General features: G+C 37.3%; 1 protein-coding gene and 1 long non-coding RNA gene across 9 annotated transcripts in view; one reads left to right on the forward strand and one right to left on the reverse strand.

Moving 5' to 3' along the window:
- Positions 1 to 26,244, forward strand: part of DLG5 (discs large MAGUK scaffold protein 5) — a 107,816-nt gene that overhangs the window by 34,022 nt on the left and 47,550 nt on the right. For all 8 annotated transcript variants that reach the window (XR_014956283.1, XM_021526692.4, XM_085583408.1 and 5 more), the window contains exons 2-7: positions 1,596 to 1,664; positions 12,624 to 12,789; positions 17,942 to 18,085; positions 19,574 to 19,757; positions 22,959 to 23,218; positions 24,319 to 24,631. Coding sequence is in view for 7 of the 8 variants with exons in the window: in XM_021526692.4 (XP_021382367.2) it covers positions 1,596 to 1,664; positions 12,624 to 12,789; positions 17,942 to 18,085; positions 19,574 to 19,757; positions 22,959 to 23,218; positions 24,319 to 24,631 (1,136 nt within the window). In the remaining variant the exon portion in view is untranslated. The remainder of the gene's footprint in view (positions 1 to 1,595; positions 1,665 to 12,623; positions 12,790 to 17,941; positions 18,086 to 19,573; positions 19,758 to 22,958; positions 23,219 to 24,318; positions 24,632 to 26,244) is intronic.
- LOC110468629 (uncharacterized) overlaps positions 3,506 to 26,244 on the reverse strand; it is a 59,053-nt gene continuing 36,314 nt past the window's right edge. The window contains exon 2 of the long non-coding RNA XR_014956301.1: positions 3,506 to 7,308. This is a non-coding gene — a long non-coding RNA (uncharacterized LOC110468629). The remainder of the gene's footprint in view (positions 7,309 to 26,244) is intronic.

The following is a 26,244-nucleotide window of genomic DNA, read 5'->3' on the forward strand; positions in this document are numbered from 1 at the left end:
TTGTTGTGCCTGAGTCCCACGCAGTTTTCATACAATCTCAGTACATGTTGTCTATCATAAAGATGTCCGACTCTGTTTAATATATTGTTGTATTTAACTTGTGATTCTAATCAGTCTAGGTCCAGACTGCAAGAAATACTGCAAGTCATATGAGTTTAGAATATGCAAGGAGGTTAAGTATAACTAATGTGGAAATTATTTAGCTTTTTAATAAGCTTTAGTTAAATAGGAATACAGTTTAAATTATTATTTGAAAATGTCTGAAATAGAAGCAAAAATGTGCAGCAGATTTTTTCTGAACTCAGTGTGTGATGTACTTGTATTTTGTTTAAAAATTTGAACATAACAAAAAAATTACATCCTTTACAATTGAATAGAATTATTTGTAACTAGTATATTTAAAATAATTTTTTCATAGAGATTTGTCAGATTAAACAGTCTACTTCAAGATGCAATACTTCTTGCTTCTTTTAAATTTTTTTAATTTGGTTTTTCTGTTTTTACTTGTGTAAGTAAAATTATGTTATCACATCTTGCCTTTCATCTAACACCATCATAGTTACAGATGTCATGCTTTTCTCTAGTAAGAAGCAGAGGAGATGAACAAAACCTAATTTCTTATTTTCTAGCCTATCCTTCCTTCAGTCTGTTCCATGCAGTTACTCCTGCTGCTTCTCAGCTTTTATTTCTTAATTTCAAAGAAACTTGTAGGGGAGAAATATTGGAATAGAAGAAGGAGGGACTCTAGGAAAGCGAGCTCCTGAAAGTATTGAAATGGTCTTAGGGCTTGGCTGTTGTGAGCACAGCTCTTGTATCCTGGCAAGTGCTGAAAATAGCCTGGATTTCTAATGGCTTTTGTACCTAATCATTGCCTGTCTTTACTATGCTGTGTTTATCCTGTCTGTGAGGGATGGTGAAGCTGTTTAGTTAATGTTTTGAAGTAGGACCTGTCCTTCTAGTTCTTCTAGTAAATAAAATCTATCATATTTCTAAAATAGCTAAAATGAAAGGCTTCACTTTCTATTGCTGTATTAATACATTAGAAAACACACTGCTTTGTGGGTCCTTGCTTTTAAGATCAGATACTGAAAGTTGCAAATGGATGTAAGCAAATTTTATTTACAAATTAAATTAAATTTTTAAGTCTGAATGAAGTTTGAGAAGAATACAAATTAGTTACACAATGAATTAGGAGTTGGTACATGCAAAGACATGAGAAACCAAAATAGATTGCCACTAGCTGTCACAAGTATCAGTCCTAATCTTCTGCAATAGACTTGAAACTGTGTTTTCAGGCTGTTTGAAATAATTGGTTTATTTAATATTTTGCTGAACTCACTTTAACCATGTTATCCAAAATGGTTTTCTACCACAAAAAGTGCACAGTGAAATGTTCCTTTGCAAATTATACTTTGCCTGTTAGATTTTTATGTTTCAGTGATGCGTGTTCTCTCTTATTTAGTAATTTGAATAATTTTAGTAATTTTAGTTAATTTATTTGGTATCTACAATATCAAGGAGATGAATCATAGCTTTGTTTGGAGAGAGCAAAAGGGGGAGAAGAAGTAATATTGTTTTCGTTTTCCTGATTCTAGGGTCTACTTACAGTGTGCTGTCCATAATGCCTTCTGACTCTGAAAGCAGCAGTTCTCTGAGCAGCATTGGTGAGTAAAGTATTAGTATAAGAACTTGATGAGTGTGTCTTTTGGGAACTGGGAGAACAACTTTTTAAGGTTGCCTATGGGAAGGGTAGAGTGATCCTGGTTGTAAAATCAAACAAATTGAAATGTAAGATGTAACCATCCATCTTCATCAGGAACAAGTGTGCTTTTGTGCAGTGCAAGCTAAGCCTTTTCATGGCTGGCTGCAGTTGCTTCATGTAAAATCTGTTACATTTGGATATATTAAATGATGTAAATATGCTTTGTGTTACTTAGTAAAATTATGTAAAAATGGCAACATTGTGTTTACACAAGTCTGGGCATATGAGAATATATTTAAGCATGTGTATATGTGTATGTATGCATTTATGTAGATGTGAAAATTCTGGTCAGAGTCAAAAACATCATAAAGGTTATAAATAATGTTAGGCAAGGCCCTAGCCTTCTAAATCTTTGACAGTGGCTGCAAACTTTAGCATTTTTTTCCCTGTGTTCAATTAATTGCTTCATTTTCTCTGTTTTTAAAATCATTGGGAAAGACAAAATACTCAGGAAAAAAAATGGAGGTATAAGAAACATGATTAGAGGTGTTCTGTCCACAAGATGCTCTTGGAGCAGCTCTATTAACTGTTAGTTTTCCTCATCTTTACTTTTACAAATATCTTCTACTGTGAAATCCTTGTAGAAGTCATTTGCCCTGGATAGGGAATGCAGGCTCTTGCATATTTAAAGTTCCAATGTTGTGTCAGGCATCTGTACACTTCCCTGACAGCACTAGGCCAGTCAATTATCTTTTTAAGGATGTGGGTAGACATCTGTTGCAGTCATTGAGTTGAACTTTTAACTCCAGCAAGTAGGAACAAGATTTTAGGCCTGAATGAACTATTTACTGAAAGTACTGGAAGCTGTGACACGTTATTTTGATTTTAATCAAGATCACACTTGTATGCTACTGCCTGAAGGAAGGATAGATTTAATTTGCTGCAAGTAAACTGGGGACTGGAAATGGAAAGAAAAAAAGTTCCTAATGTTCTAGGACAATCAGAAAGGCACTTTCCAAAGAAGGTAGTTATTCTATAATGAAATCCAGTAAGTTTGTGGGAAAATTGGATGAAGTGATGGCTGAGATAGGAGAAGTGCAGGTGATACTGTCTACTTCCATGTTCTTAATTTTAAAAAGGAGTGGCACATTTAAGTCTTAATTTCGTTTAATTTTTTTTTGTTACTTCCCACAAACTACGTTCATATTTTAAGATCCTGAAGTTCATACTGAATTTGGATCTGTGCACTTGGTGTAAGAGGCTGTTCTCAGAATTAATTTATGTCTTTGGAGTTTGCAGTGATTGAAGTTGTTTTATGACCTGAAAAATAAGTGCCCTGCTATTAAACAAAAATTGTAATCTACTATTGTCCATAATTTTGTTTTATTCAAATTATTCATGAGTGCTTAGTATTTAATATTTAAGAGATTAACAGCCAGGAGAATTCTTTGTTTGAAACTGGCATGTTTATTTTATGGTGTGATTATAGACTTGTTATGAATGAGTCTGATTTTTGCTCCAACTGTTTTCTCACCCTCATGTCTTGTTTTACAAGAGACAGTATTTTTTGTGATCCAATATCAATAGAAAAATTGCTTAATAACTGACATATACTAACAGACATCTTTGCAAGTCACTTCAAAGATTATTTTAATACTGACGGATTTATTGACTGACGAACCATCATAACTAAATCTGCCTGCATACCAGCTCCCCTAAGGCTTCACATGACTAGTTTGAATGGAATCCTAACAAATACTGAGGTGCTGTAGCATTTGAGGAATTTCACGTGCATCTTCCCCCAACTCTGTCCCTGACACTTTTTTGGTGTCCATCTCCCCAAAATAATTTTCACAAGGGTAATTCTGTGCAATAGAAATAGTAAGTTTAACCTATGAAATTAATGCATCAGTGAGAAAAGGTAACTATGTCATGGTTTGGAGACAGTGCAAGCTTTTGAGTATGTTCAGTTTGACATTGGTGATTATATGTGCACACACATGTATATAAGGGAGTCTTTTTAGTTCCCTGTTCACATAGACCTTCCTCACAGGAAAGATAATTTAAAATTAATACCTTGATTCTGTTTGTTGAGTAGCTCAGAAACAGATTGGCACATTTGACTTTTCAGGGGAAATGCAAAAGGTTTTAGGGCCACTAAGTACATCCAGATAAATCTTCAGATAATTAAGTTTAGCATCATCTAATTAGGAGAGATAATACCATCTTATATATGTAGTCTTTAGACTCCGTAGTTCACAAATGCAACTAGAGACTCATATTTCCATGTGCTTCATCTTTTATTCCCAAACCTTATTTACTCTAGCTATTGTTAGAGATGGTTCTACTGCCAGCATTTTTAATTAAATGATCGTTTTCTGAAATACTTCCAAGTCAGTCAGGAAGTTGTGAAATAGAGATGCTGCTATACATTTTACAGCTATCCTGGGTTTGAGTTAATTTCTGAAGCTGTGGTATATAACAATGGGCTTATTTTCCAGAAAAAGACTCTGATTTAAGAACTAATCTTAAATAGAGCTAAGACTGCTATTAGAAGGTAGATTTGAGAACATGGGCTCAGTCTCAGTCCAATATATAAAGCATAGTGTTAAGTATTTTGAAAGGAGGAGAGAAATATAAGACAACATCTTTTGATCACTATATAAACTCATGGTGTACCTAAGTCTTGCGTGTATTTGCAGTTCTGATTCTCTCATTGAAAGCCAAGAGTGCAACAAGCATGGAGAGCAGCAGATGAATGAACAGTTATCCAGCAGCTTCTGGATGGGGAACAAATGGATATTCTGGGGTTCTCTCAGTCTTCAGTAATGTCAATATAAAAGCAGAGCAAGGAGTGATGCAATTTGCATAACATGACTCAGAGATGAGCTTAGGACTAGTCTATTCTGAGTACTGTGTTGTCATCCAAGCTTTTTTCCTCTTTCCCTGCCTCTATAGGGCTTGCAGATCATGAGGGATGCAAGAAGAATGAATTTCCATCCTCATGTGCATGTGATAGCATAAGCAGTTGAGTGCAAACCAGTTTCCCCTGTGCTGTGTAACAGCAGCAGCCTTGGAGAAGGAACTGACTTTTTATTCATTTGAATCTGTATGAAAAAAAAAAAATGCAGAGTGACAGCGAGCTTTTCTTGTATATTTTCTTCATTATTCAAAATCTATTTAGATGGCAGTATATTTTTTCCTCTTTTGCTTGCCTCCATTTCTTTCTGATGTATTAAGAAAATTCATGCAGTGCATGAAAAACAGGTGGTTTTGGTGGTATGGAGAGCAAATATTGACAGTCTATTTCCAAAAGAGGTACAATATAAACTGCTGTAATGGTGTAATACCACCACTGTCCATCAGCCCCAGCTTTGTCCTCTCAAAGAAACAAATCCTAATAAAATTGTCATGGTCTTTCTCTGTATTTCCTTTCTCTTTGCTCTTGGCCAATAATAAAGATTTTTGTGTGTGAATAAATGCATCCTTCATCTGCCCCACTCCCTGTGACCAGCAAACTCTCTGAACAGAACTATAGTCCTGTGTCTCTGATATCAGAACAATTATTTATGGAGATTCAGTGCCTGTCGTGCCATGCACGGAAAAAACAGTGTCACTTAGGAATTGGATAGAAACCAGTAACACAGCTATATGTGACAGTCCCTGGCAAGCCTCCACTTGTCCAGTAATGAAAACAGAGAGGAATAGAAGACAGAATCAAGACCCTTTTTTAAAAGATTTTTAAAAGTAATTTCTAAAAGGTTTTTACAAGTGTCAGTTTGTATTGTGCACTTAATAATTTGACATTTGATACCATGATAGCATTATGGTTTCTAGAATCAAGCCATTTTTTACCTATCCTAGTACCATAATGAAGCTTCAGAGTTTTTATTTAGTGCTTTAAAAATGTTTTGTTTTTTTTTTTCTTTCCATTCTCAATGCACAGAGATCTTTGGGTTTTGTTCTGGTTTGGTTTTAGGAAATGGTTTTTAATGGAGCACAGCAGCTTACATGCAGGTGACAGACTATGGCTCTTGGAAGATCCTCCATAATAGCTTTTATAATGAGTTTCTAACAAAAAGGCATTGCATACTCTTCCATTCTTTTCAAGTATACTGAGTTCCTAATTAGATTAATTTTGGAATGGAAAAGACCTTCCATTTTTCACATGTATAAATGTCTCCTTTCCGCAGCCAGACCTCTTTGCATTGTTTTGATTACTGTCAGTCTTGTAGCCCCTTCATTCCACATAGCATATTAGCACCTTTCTCTTTTAACAGACTATTACTTTTCCAGCTGTTCAGTTCTTTGTAAATGGTATCTCGTCACCTTTCTCATCAAAAGTATTTTTTCTTACTCTTGTCTGTTCATATCACTGTGTTATATTTTGCAGTGAGAGCTTACATAGAATGGTTGAATGGTTTGGGTTGGGAGGGATGTTAAAGATCATCTAGTTTGAAGCCCCATGCCATGGACAGCAATCTGTAATGGGCACCACCACTGCCTTCACAGTTTTATGCCTTTCCTTGCAGCCATCAGGTGGTCATACATCTGTCTCCACCAAGTTGTCCAAGTTTGACTTCAACTAACAGTATTCCCTTGCTTAACACTTGTTTAGTTATCAGCCTGACAGTCTATTTACAGATAGGTTTTCACTAATTGCATTTCAAGTTGCTTAATCTGAGAGCCTTAATTCTTACTCCAAAGCAAACATTCCTACCCTCCCATCAGGTTCCTTCCCAACAATGTTAGTCTTTCACTCCTCATTTTCATGTTGGCCATTTTGACAAATGTCCTTTCAGGTTGTTGTGATTTCAGTTTATTGCTTCATACTTTGTACAGCTGGATGTAACAAAGGAATTGTTTTCACTATTCACAGGAACTATTCAGTTGCAGGTGTGGTTTATGATGCTCTTTTATTCTAAAATAAACATTCTCTCCTTGTCTGAAAGAGTTATTTATTTTCCCTGGCAGCCTATAGTAGTCTTTCATTGTATTTCTTGCCTTTTTTTTTTTTTTCTGATATGAAGTTTATGTTTGCTGAACACCTCAACAGTTAACACCAAGGCAAGAATGGCAATATTGCACTTGCTGAAAGACTATGAATGAGTAAGGAGAGGTACTAGGAACACTACCAGGACACCACATCATACTCCTGTTCTGTACAGCAGTAATTGCCTATGATATTATGCCTCTTCACCCATCACTCTTTCTATTCAGAAGTCGTTTTCCTGTAAAATTTGGTCTCAATAATTGAATTAAAACACTTAAATCTTGATTTATTTCCTGTGTAGTAAACTACCCATTTAGTTTGCTGGAAGCAAGACTTTCGGCTTGGAAATAAGCACTTCCACACACTTGAAGTAAATTTCACTTTCTGGTTTTACTGTTCAAAAATCATGCAACTGTCTCTAGGATTGATCCTTAATCTCCAGGTGATTTTCAGTGTGCTTGTTGATAAACATCTCCTCTGAAGTAATAAGCATCAGAATAGCTTTAGTTATGTCCATTTTCAGGCAGCTGCAGTCTGATATTAGTCATGCACAGGGTTTTCTCAACTTCTTTCTCTTCAAAGGTACTTGAGTGTACTCCATGGACATCATGCCCTGTTTTTAAAAAAAAACAACAATAGAAAGGTGACTTTGCTCATTTATACTGATGCAGTGTTGAAGAAGGGACAGTGGGGTTTTTGTAGTGAGAGAACCACTAATAAGAGCTGACCGTTGATGGTATTTTGCTTGTTATAGTGTCTTCTTAACATTTGGCAGCTCCATGTAGGAATTACTGAGGATTTGGTTGTCTGCAATGATTTGAATAGAAATAGTGTATGTGATTACCCATCTCCTGCAGTCTAGACAGCACCTCTGGAGCATGGTGTCTGTCCTGCTCCTTGAGACCCTTTATCAGTCGGTGCATTTAGGAAATCCTTTTGATGACAGTAGTTTCCTTTTGGAGCTGTGAAGCTGATGTGGTGAGTCAGTGCTCACCACTCCTACAGGAGAAGATGTGAAGGATGGAGTTCTGCAGGAGTCTTATTCCCTTGGTTGGTGTGCAGCTGGTGACCATTGTCACTGCCCCTCTGGGTTCAGTGTGGATACTTCCATGTGGGTTATATTTTCACTACACGGTTTTAAGCCTGACAAAAGTGGGGTTTGAACCAGGAAACTCCTGTAAAATCAAACCCAGAAGCTTCAGCTGTACATGCCTTGGTCATGGTAAGGGATTTTACTCTCAGATGTATTTCAGCTCAGCAAAATTCTGCAAGGACTTATCAAACTGATGGGTCTGCCTTTCCCCTGCTTCTCCCCCATCTCCTCTGCTGTTTTTTAGTATGAGGTTTTAGATTTTTTTCATGTTGACCTTTCTAGAACTACTGTTCAGTTCTTTCTATCGTCTTAAACTTATTGAAGCTGAAAGTTTATTTTAGATGCTGCTGGCTTTGTTTAGGTTTTTATATTCTGAATTAAAACAATATACTGAAATGCTACCCATCATTTTGTCCTTGCCTGTTACATGATTGTCACTGCTTTCATAATCTATTAGGTTTTCTGTCCATCAGATGAAACTGTTTCTACAGTTCATTATTCTACCTTTCATTTTTCTTTCCTCAATGTACTGCTGTTTGTTTTTTCTGATGTTTTATTTCACCTCCATGCAATTCTGTTCTGTGCTCTCTGCTGTTCCATGATCACTTCAAAAGATACATCTGAAGAAATGTATCTAAATGATAACTAGAATGTAATTTAGAATGTAACCTACTTGTAGTGCTCATAAATTATTGAAAGAAAGTAAATATTTTAGAATGTGTTTTCCTACATCAGGCATAAGTCTTTATCCTCGACCTTCCCTAGTGTGGGGAGAAACCCCATTGATCATGCGTTGCCATACATCTTGCAAGTATTTTTTAGCATTTTCTGTCATGATTTACAAGACCATGAAGAAATAATATCCTGAATATCTCTGTTCATTTTTTTTTTTATGAAAGAAAATAGTGGAAAAGGCTTGGCTGTACAATGAGTAGTCTCCTGTTTGTTTTCGAGCAGGAAGCAGCTCAAATATGAGTTTAAGAAAAATCATTGTAAAATTAAGGCATTTTGTTAGCTTGTGACAGATTGCCTTCTGAGTTAGTTGAATCTTTTATACAAGTTTATTTCTCAAAGGCCAAGAAGTTTATTATAGCTCAAAACATGGTAATGATATTTCTTAAAATTGGCTGTTTATGCATTGGTATCCATTTTCTTATCTCAGTATTAACTTGGCACTACAGTACATTTTGGTCAGGTTAATAAGTTTTCCAGCCCTGTTTCTGTTCTGCTATTCGTCAACAATATGCTACCCCTTCCCCACATAAGAGGTTAACTTCTTAAACAGTAGTTTCTGTGTGGACATATCTCTTCTATCATTGTTGATTAATTATCAAGAATTATATTCAGCATATCCTACAGTAATTGATTTTTGTGGGTTCTATGAATTCCAGCATTTGGTTATAATAGGGAAGATACGATTGCTCCAACCCATCTTTTTAAGACTTTTCTTTTATACAACCCATGATGGAAGTCCTGAACATCTCACTTTGGATGAAGTCAGTGCACACTCAAGACTTACTGACTGTACTGCATTGTGGGTAATGTGTGTTCTCTCACACCACACACCCCTGCTCTTGGCTGCTCCGGGACTTGCTGAGTGCTGCTCACCTGGAGACTGGCCAGGGAGTGACTTCCAGGCAGTCGAGTGCTCAAAACCCAAGTGCAGCTCGTGTCAGGAATGAGCTGTGGGGCTTATCGAAGCAGATGAATGAGTTACGCTTGGCAGGACATGCAGCAAATGCCTTTTCAGAAATCCAGATTGTCTGAGAAAGGAGGTGAGTTACTGAAAGGTGGCATAATTTGGATAATGGAGATTTAGCCTTCAGGCTTGTGCATTTTAAGATCCGTGTGACTGGTTGAAGTACAAAAAGGAAGTACTTCTGTGTAAAATAGGCAGTCAGATGCAAAAAGAATATGAAACTGGAAGCACAGGTCACTCTCCTCCTGCTGCATCAAGATGTCAGATGCAATAAAAGGATTTTAGCATTCAGCTATAAAAGCTCTTTTAAAAGAAACTAGGACTAGAATTTTTCTTGTAAAAAGGAATTTTACTGAATGTGCGTGCTTATTTTTAAGCATTCAGAAATCTGATTTAAGCTTTATAAGACCTTTCATAGAACTATTGTTAGGAAATGAAGCAGAGGTAAATTTTGAGTCGTAAGGATAGGAGTGGGAAGAACTGGATTATATTGATCTGTGTTCTTGCAGCACTTAACAGGTGTATGTTTTGTGGCTGATATTATGGTCAAAAATATCATTGCATTAGAGATGAGAGTATCTATTGATACACTTGTGAAAATCGACAAGTTAATGAAAAATAACCCCTTTTGCTACTAAGACAAATGGTTTCACAATAATGAAAAAAGCTTATTTCCTAAGGCTAATTAGCCTGTCTGTATTTAAAGCAGACTTTTCTTGGCACAGTTTTGAGACTATGCACAAATGTTCTTGCCTGAAGAAGATTGTCACTTGGATGCTGTTAAAGCCGTCAGGGGAGGCTGAGGAGCAGAGGTGGATCTCTGGTCTGCTTCTATTGTGCTTGAAGATCCCCAGGGCAGCTGCTGGGTGCCTGTCTGGGTCTTGTGTAGCAGATGTTGTCCATTGCACTGCTGCTGGGTTAGCAGTGACAGTGGTGATGGACATTGTTCATCCAGTGCCCTTTCCTCCCTGTAAAACACAGCAGCCTTTCTGATTAATTTCCTCCTTCCTCTTGACCTCTTGCATCCTGTTCATCTGTTTTGCTTGCAAGCAGCCCTAGGATGACATAAGCTTTTGAACCTGTCTGTAAGGATGAGAAGGGGATTTTTTCCACGTTACACATCCTCTGATGTGCCAGCTCAAGTGAGATGATGTGCAGGTCGCCACTGAATTTATCAAAGACCATGCAGCTTCTCAGTACCTGAATTTGATTTGTCTGACTTTACCTTTTAGTTTGTTTATGGAATTCCTTCTTTGTTGATGTGTCCAAACTGTTTCAAATGAACACATGTTCTGACTTTTTGTGTCTGCTTAGTTATTTCCTTTAATTCCTATATCCCCTGTATCATGTGTATTATTACTGGTTTCTTGCCATAAAAATATGTAGAATATTTCTCATCTAAAAGAAAGGATAACTCCAATTTGTAAGTGTGAAATCCTTAGTCCTTATGGATGAAGAGGCTTTGTCTGGATGCAGGAGTGAATCAAAGTAGTAAGAAAAGCAGCCTCCATTGAGAATTCGTGAGAATTGAGAGTGATTCAGTCTTTTTCCAGAATGCATGTTCTTCCTTCTTTTTTTTTAATTCTTCAGTTTGCTATTAGAGCATTTGCATACATTATTAGGCAATAGTTAGATTAAAAAGAACAGTCTGTGCTCATAAATTCTCATTACAGTAGCAGCTGGAAGGTACAAAACCAGGGATCCTCTTATTGTAGATGCTGTACATACAATAGTCCTGACACTGCAGTTATTCTGGTGTGGGAACTTAAAAACACAGGTAGTTTTGCTGGAAAGTTGGAGGGGATTTTTACCTTTTGCAATACCTTAGTGAACTGGATTTAGGGATAAAAAGCCAGTCCTTGCAATTCATTAGCATTTGATCCAGTGAAATAATTTTGAGTTTTGTTATTTGAAAAGACAGTGAGTGGAGAGCATTGCTTTTCTATTCTGTTGTTGCTTAATTAACTAATAAAAGGCCTAATAAAGGTATATCCTTAAAAGTTAATACATATGTTAGCAACTTGTTTCAGTTGTATAGTTTTGCAAACTATTTTTAAAATTTCTCTTTCGGGTAGAAAATAATCACCTGTATATATTTAAGTCTTTAACTTTCACATGTGTGACCTGTTACTTTGAGTCTGCTCTCATGGGTCTAAGAGACACATGAGCAAAACTACTTATACAACTTAATTTTAAATGAGCAGAACTAAATTTAGAGTTGAATTACTTGTCAGCAGTTGTTGGAAGGGATATACCAGCCTCTCTTCTCTTGGGAAGGAGACAACATTGTGCTCTCACAGTTGCCTGAGAGCACAGTAGCCATCGTTGTTCAGCTCTGATATTAGGAAAGCTGAGAATTAAGAAGTCCCACAAAGCACTTTAAAGTATGACTGCCCCTTAGAGGAAATATGGTGTGTAGTCCAGATGCAGTGATTGTAATGTACTTGTGTTAGTCCGTGTTAAAAATGAAGCCCGGTTTTCATGATTTGTTGTTAGGTGAAATCCATAACTTTACACTGAAGAATTTGACTGAGAAATAACTTCAAACTGAGAAATTGTGACATTAGAAAGCACAGAATTGCATTAAATGTTTTCTGTATCCCGTGGCAGAATGGTATTTCTGTGCTGCTAGAAAGAGGAAGAGGAAAAGAGCCCTTGTGCTGTGGTGGATTCTTTGCTATCTCTGGACTAAGTTGTTATGGGTGAATTTTAGGGATTTTTTGGGGTTTTGGGGTTTTGGTTTTTTGGTGGGTAGTGTTTTTTTTTTTTTTTTTTAAGTATGAGCACTGTTCTTTGTTTCAAATATCTTTTTTGCCTATGACTTCTGTCAGTATGTCAGTTTCTGAGGTCTTTACAATTGTTACCTCGCCTTCTAAGTAAGTTCCTGAGTAAGCAAGGAAGCTACCTATGCAAACTGACCTTGCAACACAGGGCTTTTCTGCTAGCATGGGATCTGACTGGAGTTACTCTTCTTTCAACTCACTGATGAAAACTTATATGAATTGCTTCATTTTTTAAACAGAATCCTGCAGACAGAAATACAGGATTTTTTAACATAAGTGTTCACTTCTTTAGTGAAGTTGTATTAATGCTTTTGAGACATTTGCTCACTGCCAAGTATTTCTTTCTTCACCAGGTACGACTGGTAAAGCATCATCTCCACCACCTGTGATAGACACGAGACAAATGAGTGAGAAGCTGGAGACTATTTTATATCAGCTCCGTCAGGTGACTCGAGAGAGGGATGAGCTGCGCAAGCAACTTGCACTTTCATCTCCTGGCTCAACCTTCGATGACTGCAGGTAAACAGAAAGGAAATGCAGCATTTTCATTTAATCTTTAGTAGTGTTTCCAAGTGCCTTGAAACCTGCTTGTCTGGAAAACATAAAGGAGCTTGCACTGTAAACATGTTGCTTATAACCCACTTGCATCCTGGTGAAGTGGATGCATCCATGTTTCAGAGCTTCCTTTTGAGTGCCTGTCCCACTTTGTCCAGCAATTTTTCTGTGGGACTGAGGGGAGAAGGTTTCATCTGTGTTGAGAAAATAAAACAAAGAAATTGCTTAGGCTTAATGGGCTTTGTTGTAGGAAGAGAAAGAAGACAGTGGATGAAGTATTTGGTGTTTTGAAAACAAGAAAGAAGAATGGGAAATAGTTCAGAATACTTGGCTGGAGAACAGAAATGAGGAGAGGAAAAAAAAAATCTCAGCTATTCCTATGCTTCTGTAAAGAGAGAAGTTTGGATTTCTGCTGCGTGGAGTGAGTGATTTTTAGAAGATCGGCTTTCTGGTATACCTGTGTTGGGGAGCATGTAGCAGAAATATGTTGAGAATAAGGAATTCTCCTCCACTGAACATGCTTTTAAGTCATTTAACAGCCAGCAGGCTTGTCAACCTCATTCTAATTTAGGGGCTGACATGCTATGACGAAGACAGTAGTCCAAGTAGGAGTTAATTATAAATAAGGGGTTTATTGGGTAGGCAATAGAATTAGTTTATTTTGAAGGGTTAAAGATCTGCTAATGTTTTAACTATGTCTGGATACACTGAGCACTTTTTTGCCTCTACATGTATAGAGCCTTGGAAAAAAAATTGTGTGCCACTGAGTCAGAAATAAGAGCAAAGAACAGATTTTTTGGGAGGTTTTGCCTTCATGTGTACTTTTTCTGAACTTTAACATTATTGTTATTGTTTGTTACTTAAGCTGTGTCTGTATGTGGTCAGGTGGTTAATTTATGTTTTTTTGTCTGTATGAGAAGGTTAAGATTTGAACCAGTGAACTGGCATTGAGAGAATCTGGAGATTTTATAAACTCTGTAGCTTCTCATCTTAATGCCCCCTTCCTCCCTCCTTGAGTTCTGAGGGCTCCTTTAAGAGCATTATGTTCTCTGTAACCATCTCAAAGCATTGTGGGGATGGGAAAGAAAAAGATTGTCAAATGTCAACATCTTCTGCTCAGCTTCCAGTTAGTTAAATAGAAGGATTTCTGCTTTGAAGTTACCAGAGCTTAGCCATAGAGGATTTTATAGCTCACAATAATGTTCTGTATAATCCAGGATGCTATTAATAAAGTTCTGATGAGCTGTCCTCTACCCTGCCCTAATTTTCTCAAATCAATCCTTTGCCTTCAGTGTAGGATTTGTATGTTGTATAAAACCTGAATGTTTACAGCTTCCAGAACACCCTATCAAAGTAAACCTTGTATTTGGGCAGTCCCTGGACAGTATGTATTAGATGGAGCATGCTGGCTTCCAAACAATCAAATATTTCAAGAGTGGGAAATGAATGAAGATTATTAGTTGACATTCTTTTTCTTCAGTGTAAAAGCAGCTACTGCTCCCATCTGCTTACACATTTATGTTTTTTGAAATCCTACTGGTGTTTGTTTTATTTTTTGAGTTTTTTTCCTCTTATAGAACTAATCTTCATTCCTCCAGGAATCAAAGCCCAGACTTGGTAAATTGTTAATATTGAAGTGTGAAAGCTGAGAGATGATAATGTGGGTGGTGACTTTTACTACCCTGGCTTTATTTTCCTGGCTGTGTATGCTGCTGTAACTATGGCTGTACCAAACACAGGTGGTGCAGAGGCAGACCTTGGCACGTCACCTTGGATGCTTCACAATAGCTCACAGCACATTTGCAGTCTGGACTGTGCTGGCTGAGGAGGTTGCAAAACTGAGAGCTGTTTTCCAAAGCAAATGTTGACTAAGTCCAGAGCAGTGGCAGAGGAGCCACAGCAGTGGATTGTGATGTGCTGAATCAGATCAGCATGTGCCATCCTGCTGGACAGGAGCAGGATGGCTCATGCTGTGCCTGGGGATTGACAGTGGCTGTATGTGTGCTGGAGATTAGGTGAAGATTTGACCAAGTAATCTAGCATGCTCAAGTTGCATTTTATAGACTTAAACCTGCTGTTGTTACTCACATAATGGTAACAGTAGAAGAGAACCATAACAAAAATAAACTCTCTGAAAATTGTCTTCCATAAGAGACTGTTTTATGTGTAATTTAGAATTGTTGTTGCAGTTACAATAGTAAATGATAACTCCTTAGAAGGTGCTAGGATTGCCCGCAAAATTGGACCTGTAGTTGGCATTAGCTTTTATGTGAGCATCAGATATATGTAAATATCAGTCTTGCTGTGGCCTTATTTTATGGCCGGGGTAATTCCAGTATAGCATGAAGGATTTTTCAAGTTCTTATACAAATGTCAGAAAAAACAGTTGGGCCTTTGGCAGTAGCATTTTAAATTTTGTTAATGTTTGAACAAGTGCTTCCAAAGTAGTAACTGATGCTTCTCCTTTATTGAAATTGTAATTCTTTGTATTTCTGGGGGCATTTTAGCATAAACTGTGGTGGTCTTTCTTAAACAAGAGTCAGCCGCTACATGCAGTTGAATGGACTGTTGTCTTGCATCAGTTTTGATTTTTGACTTCTGATCAACATTCCTTCTTCTCTTATTCCTGTTTTTCTTGATGAGACTTAAAGCTTTGGAACAGCAGTGTGGAACATATGGCCTAGGATACCCATGTGGCTTTTATTTCATGTATATGAGGTGGAATGCAGAATGTTATTTGTGGCATTGTTGGTCCTTCCTCACTGTGTAGGTTGGCTAACTTGTGTAGTTACCTACATGGTTTCCATATGTTTCTAGGTGGTTTGTTGGGTTTTTTAATGTTGGTTTGGGGTTGGTTGGTTTTGGTTGTGGGTTTTTGTTTGGTTGGTTGGGTTTTTTTTAGAATAATGTCAGTGTTACTTCAGCAATATATGAAACATATGTGATGGGTTTTAGACTTGTAGAACAAGTTTCACTATAGCTTTCAGACTGCCCTAATAGTTTATTATGAGCATCTGTTAATAGGTCTCAGTAAGCTTAATGTTACAGCTGAGAGTTAAACTGTATTCCAATTAATGCTGTCATTAAAGAGTATGGTGGACAGATGGTATCTGCTTTCAATAATGTCACCCTAAGGTCTAATTTAAATCAATAACTTGGGTTTTAGTGATTCTGTCAAGGGTGTAAACATTTCAAATCAAGTTTACCTTATGCTAACTACGTCTGTATTTTAAAAGAATAACCCTTCCGTAGTTGCAGGGATGTCTGTAATACTGTGTGAGTAACATACTGCTTTTAATACCTCTCAAGAAGGAATTTAAAAATACTGTAAAAGACACCTCTGTAGGCATGACTTGAACATTTAGTTTCTTTACATGATGTTGGATTTTAATTGTTGGTAAAGTTTATTAATCCAGGAAGGAGTTTTTGTTTTGTTTTTCCCCAGAAGCACTTCTCTTGAGAAAGGAGAAAAGGAGGAATTACAAATGAAGGCCTCATTATTCAGCAGCCCAGATGCAACTGAGTTTCCAAAAAGTACCTTATATCATACACACATCCCCCAAAAATCTGTGAACCAGATGTGGATGGCATTTATTTTTTTAAGTTTTGGTTTCTTGTTCTTATTTTTTTACAACTGCTATTTTCTACACTGTTACCACTTCAGTAGTGCAAAACCATTTTCATTTTTATTCGATTGTCAGCTGCATTTCAATTCCAGAATCCATGTTGCTGTTTTTTGTATGCAAAGAAAATTCTGATTGCTTTTCAGGCTGTGCTTACACAGAAGCCATTTGGGGGAGTTTGAGGTTTGAGGGAGGAAGAGTGATCTGTGCAGCAATGGAGCAAATCTGATATGAGAACAAGCAGAGTTAAGTTAGAAAGCAATTGTTTTCTTTTGGAGGCAATAGTTTCCTCTTTTGATGCTTTACTTGTTTTTTTTTTCTTTTTTTCTCATGCCTGTGGGGTTATAAGAGACTCAGGAGATGATGCAGGGACAGATGTCAGAAGCATTGTTTAGATGCTAGAAAATTCCATGGTGCAAAAAATCCTATGCCTGTACAGAGAAGGAACAATTCAATTTAGAGTATCTTTAAGAAGCTTACAAAGCAAGAAGTGTGCTACAAAGCAACAAGATATAATCCTGCTAATTTACTTTCTAGCACAATATACAAATCTATTTAATTCTAATCTACAAAAAAAGTATCATGTACAAGTACCATACATTCTAAACATAATCTATGCTGTCAATTGCTTGACCATGTAGATTATTTTAGAAAATTTCTCCCCCAGTCATCCAAAAGAAATTTGAGTAAAAAATTTATTTTGACTGATTTTGGCTTTTATTTTGTTCAGTTTACTGAAAAATGCTTGTTGGAGATTTCTAATAACCCAAATTTTGGTCAGACAATTATCTTATGGAAATAAGATGTCGATTCTGACATGTTTTCTCATTATTTATAGTAGCTTACAAGAATATGGTAGCACATAAACAGGTGTGTAATACAGCACGATGACTTGGTCAAACATGTCAAACTGTACCAGCACAGATGTGTGTGTTTGATATCCCTTTGGAAGCCTTCTCTCAGGACTGTTTTTCCTAGGCAGTTTCTCCAGCTGCTGCCTATGAGAAGCTTTGTTTAGCCCAGGTCTCCATGCATGCCCAGCTGACTTTGGCAGCCTCTTCCAGCCCTGCCCTCTCTGCAGGTCTGGGCTTTGTCACTGGGAGTTGAATGTCGTGGCCCAGGAAAGCCAAGTGTGCTGTGATGGACTTATTCTTGTATCAATGGAAATGCTTTTCTGTGGCAGTGTTGCTGCTCAGAAGAGAGAGACATGCAGGTTAAGTACTATTTTTGGCCATGTTAGTGATAATTAGACAGAATCATCCCATTATTAGATGTTACATCTCAATATAAAACTAATACAGGTTCAAGTCAGTGACTTTTATTAGTGGTTGCATTTTAAAGGGAACTGGTCAGTATTTAAATTAACCCAACCCATATTATAACCTAAATACCAACTGTTGTGTGATAGCATTTTTTTATTGGGTAATAATTTCCCAGGCTTTCCATTCACTTTAGTACATAATGTTTGACCCCATATTCTTTTCCCATGCTAGGCCTAGTCCAAAACCAAATCATGATTATGAAAGGCTGAAGATTCAGTGTATGAAGGCCATGTCAGACCTACAGTCTCTGCAGAACCAGCACACCAAGACACTGAAAAGGTGTGAAGAAGCAGCAAAAGAGGCAGATTTTTATCAGTAAGTATTAGTCAAGCTGTTCAAGGTAAGACTTTACCAGTCTGTGCTAGATCAAGTAGTATTAAAATATGGTAATCAAGTAATTTTTTAATGCTGTTTTTCTACTTAAATTGCAAGACGGATGCTTACATCAGATAATTTCAAATGGGCCAGAAGTGTTTTATCAAGTATGGACTGCTGGTTTTTCTTTTAGGAATTTGAGATAGAAATCCCCAATGTGTTCATGGGATCAAAAAAGAAAGCCTGATTACTGATTTGAAGTTGCAGTCTAACAGTTTTACTGTCAGGCTAGAGAGCAGAATATAATTCAAGAGAATGGAATTTCTTGCTCTTTTTTAATAGATTGTGATAACTCTTGATCTGTGTAAGTTTTAACAAAGATTTAATTCAACTGCTATTTTTTCCTGCAGTAGTTGTAAAACCCTGTGTTCTTTTTAAAAAAAAAAAGTTTGCCTTTTAAAGACTTTATCATTTGCACTGAAATCTGAATAACATCAGATTAGTAACCTGTATGTAAAGATTACGTATGCTTAATTGTGGGTATATAATTTGTGAAAATGCCTTTTTTTTGAAACAGGTTGTTCTAATTTTAAGGATTTTTTTTAATGCTTTGGTAATGCTGTGCAGGAAACGTTGGTATTTCACTTCATAAGGAAGAAATACAACATGACTTAGAACACAAATTTTTATATATAAATACATATTTAAATGTTTACCAGCAATTATGAGAGTTTAATCATTCTTTTTCAACAATAGAAATACTTGTCAGTATCCAAAACTTAATTTCTGATCTGTAGTAGTAAAATACATTCAGTTGACTTATCTGCTCTCTTTCAGAATTGGTTTAGTCTAGTTTTAGGCTTATAGCTTGAATTTCAGTCTGAATTATAGCCTCATCACGTGTCTCTCGGTTGTTTAAGTGAGAGTGTATTTCTTTCAATAATTATAGCTGATATAACAAACTTTGGAGGAAATTTTTATCTTGCATGTAGTTGAAACATGAGTTGTGTGGTTTTCTTGGTTGTGGAGTTTTTTGATAGTTTGCTGGTGTTTTTGTTTTTAAAACAGTAGCACAGAAGGAGATTTTTGTCATTTTCATCTGTGTTTTGTTTAGCTAGTGCTCAGCTCAAGAGAAAGTGGAAATGATTGGTGGGATAATGGCTATTATCTCAAGAATCATCATATTATGCTATTTGTGTTTGCCTGCCTGCTTTTAATGGCTATGAAATGGCATTGACAGGTGGCATAAATCCATCATCTCTTCTGATGAGGTTTAAGGGTGCTATGTACATCTGTGTATTTTCACACTTAAGTCCCTGTTTGTTTCTGGTGGTGTTTTTTTTTCCTGGTGCTTGGAATACACAAATATGCAGAATTGAGTTAGTTTGACCTGCTTTCTTGGTATGAAACTCATTCTTGAAATGAATTACTCTGGGACTTTGTCCTTGCAAGTTGGCCTCTAAGAACATTTTTTGTGTGCCCTGACAGCACGCTGCACAGTCGGCTGCTGAGCGACCAGTCCCAGCTGAAGGAGGACATGGACACCCTGAAGAGGAAGAACACGCAGCTGGTGAGGGAGCACAACCACCTGCAGCAGTCCTGTGAGGAGATGAAGAGGCTCCACGATGAGGATCAGAAGGAGATAACAGACCTGCGCAGCCAGCAGCAGCAGGTGAGCCATGCCTGGAGTGCGAGTGCTGGGAGAGATCCTGGCTTCTTCCTTGCCCAGAGAAATGGCATGTGCAGCATTGCTGCCTTGAGTGTCTTACTGGGTCCCCAACAGCCTCCTTGCCTTGTGCAGTGTTAGGGGAGACAATGACATCTTGATTATTAATTGATTTTCTTTGTCTAGCTGGGAAAAAAGAATAAGGAGTATTTAAATGCAGACATGAAAAAGTGTACATGAAGATGGTATTGGCATTATTTTTTTTTTTTTAATGGCTAGAAAGGCATCAGAAATCTAACTTAAAGTTGTGAAGCGATTAAAAAGGTGACTGTTTTCCTAGGGTATTTTTAACTTTAAACTTGCATGCAATGTTTGTTGTTGATTTTTTTGGGAAGAATTGCAAAAGGCTGATTAATGTTTTTGAACTTGAAACAAAAAGAGACAAAACTTTCAAGACTGGAAGAATTGGACATTTCAGAACTTTGTATCGCAGGCTGTCTCCAGGTCAGTGTTGTTTACATATTCTGAAAATTTAAAAAAAGAGTAATGCTAAAGAGTAGCTGGTTGTGTCAGGTCCACTGTTCACCTAGAAGAAGTTTGTTCATTTAGTGAGAATTGTTACAGTAACATGTGGAATGGTTAAACAGAGTATCTGGGTTCACTGTGTGTAGGCTGATTCACAGGGCAAACTTGCAAGTCAAACATTAGGCTGCAGATGTAAAATCTATTCAAGCCAAAATAATTATTTGCTAGGGCAGGAGGGGCAAAGGTCAAAGCAAGCTGGATGTGCTGAATGGTACTTTAGGAGGTGCTTGAAGGTGGTGCAAAGAGGAGTGAAGATTGGCTCTGCCTTTTTATCCATTTTTCTAACACTGTCTTTTGAGTTCTGTTGTGAAACTGCTTAGTGATTTGGTTCAGAAGATAACAGAAATTATTTACTGTGTCAGCCTGGGCAAATAGTTTAATTGGTCTGTGCCTCAGTTTCCCAGTCTGCAAAGCAGGGATGCAAAACCTCTGAGAGAAGGCTATTCTATTTTGCCATTCTGTCCTGAAGCTTGGAATTATCTGGAAGCACAGAAGGAGGCTGATGTATCATTGTCAGGATTGATGTAAAGAAATCCAGTCTTATGTCAACATCATGATTAAACCTTTAACGAAAATGATGTATGTGACTCTTAGTGGGAAAATCATCTAACTCCATTTCTCAGCTTGTCAGAGTGATTCATGGTGTCTTGAAGGGGTGCCAAAAGTCATATCTTGTCCCTGTAATTTCTCGTATGAATTAGTCTAACTCTCTGTTGATCCCTCTGACGTGTTGTTTCGTTGTCAGGCCATAACAAAATACATCTTGGTGGCCTCAGAGAGCTAAAGCTTTTGATCAAATTACTCTTTGTGTGGGATTCTCATGGATTTGCTGTGTAGCAGCTGACCAGCTTAAGTTTCTGCTGCTCACATATGGAGTTTCGTGTTGCCATGGCCGTGTTCCTTGGGCCAGCTGGGACTATTTACTTTCTTTCACTAGGGTTTTGAATGGGAGATGTCTATTCCACTGGTGTGTCCATCTTCCTCTGGCAGGTTTATGTTAGCAAGTTTAGGCTGAATGCCATCAAATTTCTTGTGTATTAATCCTTCTTTAATGACTTTGTATGTTTTCAACATAAATATATTCCATATATGCTTTAGACAGTGAGAGTGGTTTGTTCGAGTTCCTAAATAATTTGTTTTCAAAGCTGTTGTTGCTCTCATTTGAGAAGTAGTCTTCAGGAAAATGGTTTTCCTGAGTAGGTTTAAATTTTTGCATTTTTTATTTGCATTTTATGTATGCCTACAGTTTACCACGTGTTCAGCTTATCTAAAATGGTTTATTGAAGCAGACTGGCTAATCATGTATCCAGCTCTGTGCGGGCTGTGCTGCTGAACCATTGAGGATTGGGATATGTGTGGAAATCGCCCAAGTGCAGTCTTGTTCCAGGGCCACTTATATATATCCTGATTAGTTTAAGGAGACCGGTGTCAGGCTGCAGAACTTTTGTCTGTTTGGTTATCTTGCCTGTGTAGCAAAGTGGTTTGTTACCAGTGACAGCTGTTAGCCTTTACCTCTGGGCAGTGAAGCTTGGGCAGCCTCTTGCTCTCCCCTTCCCTTCCCTTTTGGTCTGCAGGCATGCACGTTCCTCCATGTTCAGGAACAGGTCCTTACTCAAATATAAGACATGAAAGATGAGCAGCCAGTCTGTGCAGGATAGCTGCTGTGTGTTGGGTTTCAAATTTTTGCAGTGCTCGTATTTTCTTCTGTTTTCCTTCTAGCTCTTTTATACTTTTTTATTTTCAGATAGTTGGGGACATAACTCTGTAGGCTAATGTTAGTATTATATAATTCCTGGCACCTCTCTATATAGTGCATTCTTGTTTCTTCCCACTGCTCCATCAGGGCCAAATTTCAATTTAAAAGACAAAACCAGAAAAAAGGAGCATAGGAATAAAAACCGCTTACTGTTTTATTTCAGGCATATTTTTTGCCTTTTGAGAATGAACAAGGACTAGATTTGCTGACACTCATTAGGACTTTATTTTGTTGTTGCTGGTCATGTATCATCACTGTTGCAATTTACAGCAAGATTCCTACATTGATGTAAATTAATTTAAAACTAAGATTCAGGTCAGGCTTTATTCATGTTTAAATGGATTTTTCTTTTCCTGTTCATCTTTTATATATGCTTTTTGAAACACAAACCTCTGTGGGAAGCTCTCAGATGAACTATTTTATTAATATTAAAATAATATGCCCGAGTGTATAACATATTTTGGGTAGATTTTGTTTTCATTATGCTTTTAATGATTTAATTCATTCAGTGTTGTGAATGCCACCTCGTGGGCATCTCCTGCATTACCACTATCATCCTGGTGATTGCTTCTTGTTAAAACTACAAGCACTTCAAAAACAACATGAGTTTAATAGGTGTTCATAACAATTGCCATAAGAGAGAGATTTTCTTACCCTTGTGCCCTTGTGATAAAGCAGACTTTTAACTCAACAGAAGGCAGAGGTAATAATGCTTAGAGTTACAGTGGCACTTAAAGCAACTTCAGTCTTTCCTTAGAATGAATACTAAAATCAGTCTATATGTTTTTATTCTTAGGTATGTATTTTAAATCATATTTCTTGAACTGATTAAAGGTTATTGATAGAGTTTCTGGCATTTTTTTAAGGTTATGAAGCAAAATGGATCATCAGAGATACTGAATAAACTTTATGATACAGCCATGGACAAGCTGGAGGGAGTGAAGAAGGACTACGATGCCCTGAGGAAACGGTACAACGAGAAGATCGCGAGTCACAACACAGACCTGAGCCGCCTGGAGCAGGCTGAGGAGGAGAACAGACGTCTGCAGAAACAGATTGACATGCTCATGAAGCAAAGGGACACAGCAATTCATTTCCAGCAGCAATATTCATCCTCTCTTAGGAGGTATAACTGAATTTTCATACCTTTAACTTATTGATTCTAATGTAACATCTTACTTCCATTGTGCTAGAATCACAAAGACCTTTCTAATATTTTTTCTAAAACTTTCCTCTAGTGTATGTAATCTTGCTGTGATGAGTAAGCATGTGTATTTCTATAAAATTTTCTGGAAAGTTCTAGAATGTGTGATGGGGTGCTAATTTGGAGAAATGGTGCATTTTCTTAAGGAAATGGTTTCCCATTTATGGTTTTGGAATTATGTGAGGAATTTTAACCATTGTTTAGCTTGTGTGAGAAAGGAATACTCTGCTTTTCAACCTATGTTTATTTTTAGTTGTAGATACAGGAGTCAAATATAACCAGAATTTTGCTAAACCTCAGACTTTGTTCCCAACAAATTCTTCAACTCATGGCAAGCCTGTATATATATCTCCTTATTTAAATACTAAAAGCAAATCTGTAAGGTAATATAATTTCTAAAGGTGCTTTGCAAATGAATAGCATCTCAAGCTGAATTTTTCATGGTATTAGAGTTGCAGACTGTGGGGGAGTGAGACAGGGCTTTGGGCTGGCAGCAGAGGTCTCTGGCTGCAGGAGTTTGGGAGTCTTGCTTCACGGAGAAGGTGCTGCTGGGAGCAGCACACATGTTAAAATAGAAGAGCACAGACACTCATAGCACACTTACCCTCTCTCTGCTCCTTGGTTCCAAGCCTACACAGTTAACCATATGGGGTAGGAAGGGCATCAGCACATACGAGGACTGCAGAGAGCATCCACGAGTGTGTTAAGAATGTTTTCATTGACTGTCAGGGGTGATATGCAACTCCCACACACCAAAGCCAAAAATTATTTTCTCCATTACTTACATCCGTAAGTAATTCCTTATAATAGTTATGGTTCAGTCCTTAAAGAGGTTCTGTAATATTCCTCAAGGTTCACTAACATTCCTAAAGCAGTGGTTATTTTGCAGCGCAGAGAATACCTTTTCTAACAAGTCCTCTGTGGTTATCTTTTACCCATGGATACATTTGGTTGCCCAGCCAAATCCTTAATGTATGAAAATGAGTAACAAGTGTCTTACTAGTGTTTCTGCTTTCTTTCAGGTTTGAATCAGTACAGCAGGAACTAAGCAATGCCACAGCACAGAACAAAGAGTTGCAGAGAGAGATGGAGCGATTACAGTCAGAGGTGACAAGATTCAAAACAATGCAGCTGAAAGCAGCCAAGGATGCAGAAAAATACAAGGAAGAAAGGGATTCGGTTTTCAATGAGTACCGCCTCATAATGAGTGAGAGAGATCAAGTAATCAAAGAGGTAGATAAGCTTCAAACAGAACTGGAGCTTGCAGAGTCCAAGCTGAAGAACACTTCTTCTGAGAAGCGAGTGGCCAGTGAAGAGATGGAAGCTTTAAGACAGGTACTAAGCTATTGTTATCGTGGGGAAGGGAAATGAGTGTCTGTTGTTGATGCTGGAATCAGCAATGGATAACTGATTAATGGAAAACAGGAATCCACTGCAAAGAGGAAATTGTGTTCTGACGTTTTCCTATACCAGTCATTTTTACTGTCAATTTCCATGTTTGAGTAGAGTAGCTGCCAGTTGAAGTTTGCTATATACTTAATTCTGTTCTGCATATTATAAATTCTTTCCTTTGCTGTATTAAGTAATGCTTTCTATAATAATATAGCTCTAAATATTCATTATTTTAAACTTTTAACCTTTACAGGAACCACTGGATACTATCTGCGGTGACTTAAGACGGTACATGATCAAGTCATCTCAAATACTTTTGCAAAGCCTGTGCTGACATGCATGTTCTTACTCATTTGCCCTTCTACTGCTGAGAAGTTAAAGGGGATATTTTGAAGATTTTTTCTTTAGAATTTAGGCCTGAATTAAAGTGTGTAAAACCAGAACTTTCTATTTTTCAGCAGTATGTTCTTGAAATGCTTATATCACAGCCATGTCAGAATGAAGCTGTTATGATTTGCAGAACACACTTTGCTGCTCAGTTTCATTTCTGCTGACATGTGTTCACTTTACTATTTGGTTTACAAGTACTTAATTCAGCATGAAATAGATACAAGCAAATGTATTCCATTTCCTGTAAATCTTATTTTACTCTTTTCAGCATTACATCTGAATGAAATATTCTTAGGAAAAATTAAAGGTGGAGCTTTCTTTTCAATAAATAACACATTTTTTTTTAGGAACATAAGTGAACTGAGACATGTGGCATCAGAGCTTCTAAGACTGACTAAATTCTGGTTTTAAGAAGTCATATTTTCCAGCCCTGCATATTGGTCAGCTCAGTAATTCAGCTCTACAGTGAGTGAGGTTATAATACGTTTCATACCTCTTCTACTTTCATCAAAGCATTTAAGCCAATCAAAATACCTATTGATTTCAGTGGGATCAGGGTAGGTTAGGAGTATTCAGGGAAATAGCCACAATTAGTCATTCTGTTACAATTTGTTATATCTGTCATTGTGGCACTATGAGTAATTTGCCCAAGTGCCTTAAGGGATAGGGAACTAAAATTTTAAGTGCATGGGTATTGACTTAAAGGAGTGTTCGAACAAGAGTCAGCAAGAGCCTAGGACTGGGGAGTGTGGTGCTGGCAAGGCAGAGACATGTGGTTTTCTTCACTCCCAGAACTGGCCCTTCAGAAATCAGAAATAACTACTGCTCTAATATTCTGAAAGGTGTAAAATAGCCATATTAGAGTTGTCTTTTTGTTCCTGTTTTTCTTTCCTGTAGCTATGACTCTTCTTTTTGTAAAGATGTTCTTGTATCACATAGTACTGGATTGCTGCAGCCATGTTCAATGCATAAATGATTTTGTAGAGCTGTTAAGGAAATGTTTGAAATATTAAAATTTATAGATCAATGCATCGGTTAAGTTAAAATAATATCCTGAAGTCTGTCCCATAAGTGGGATTACCCTCTCAGTGCATCGTTGTTCTGGTGCTCTCTGAAAAGGCAACTTAGTGGTTTTCACTTTTATTGTGATACATGGCACCTCTAAG

Source organism: Lonchura striata, chromosome 6 (genome assembly GCF_050655825.1).
Source record: "Lonchura striata isolate lonStrDom1 chromosome 6, ASM5065582v1, whole genome shotgun sequence".
In the NCBI taxonomy this organism is placed as follows: domain Eukaryota; kingdom Metazoa; phylum Chordata; class Aves; order Passeriformes; family Estrildidae; genus Lonchura; species Lonchura striata.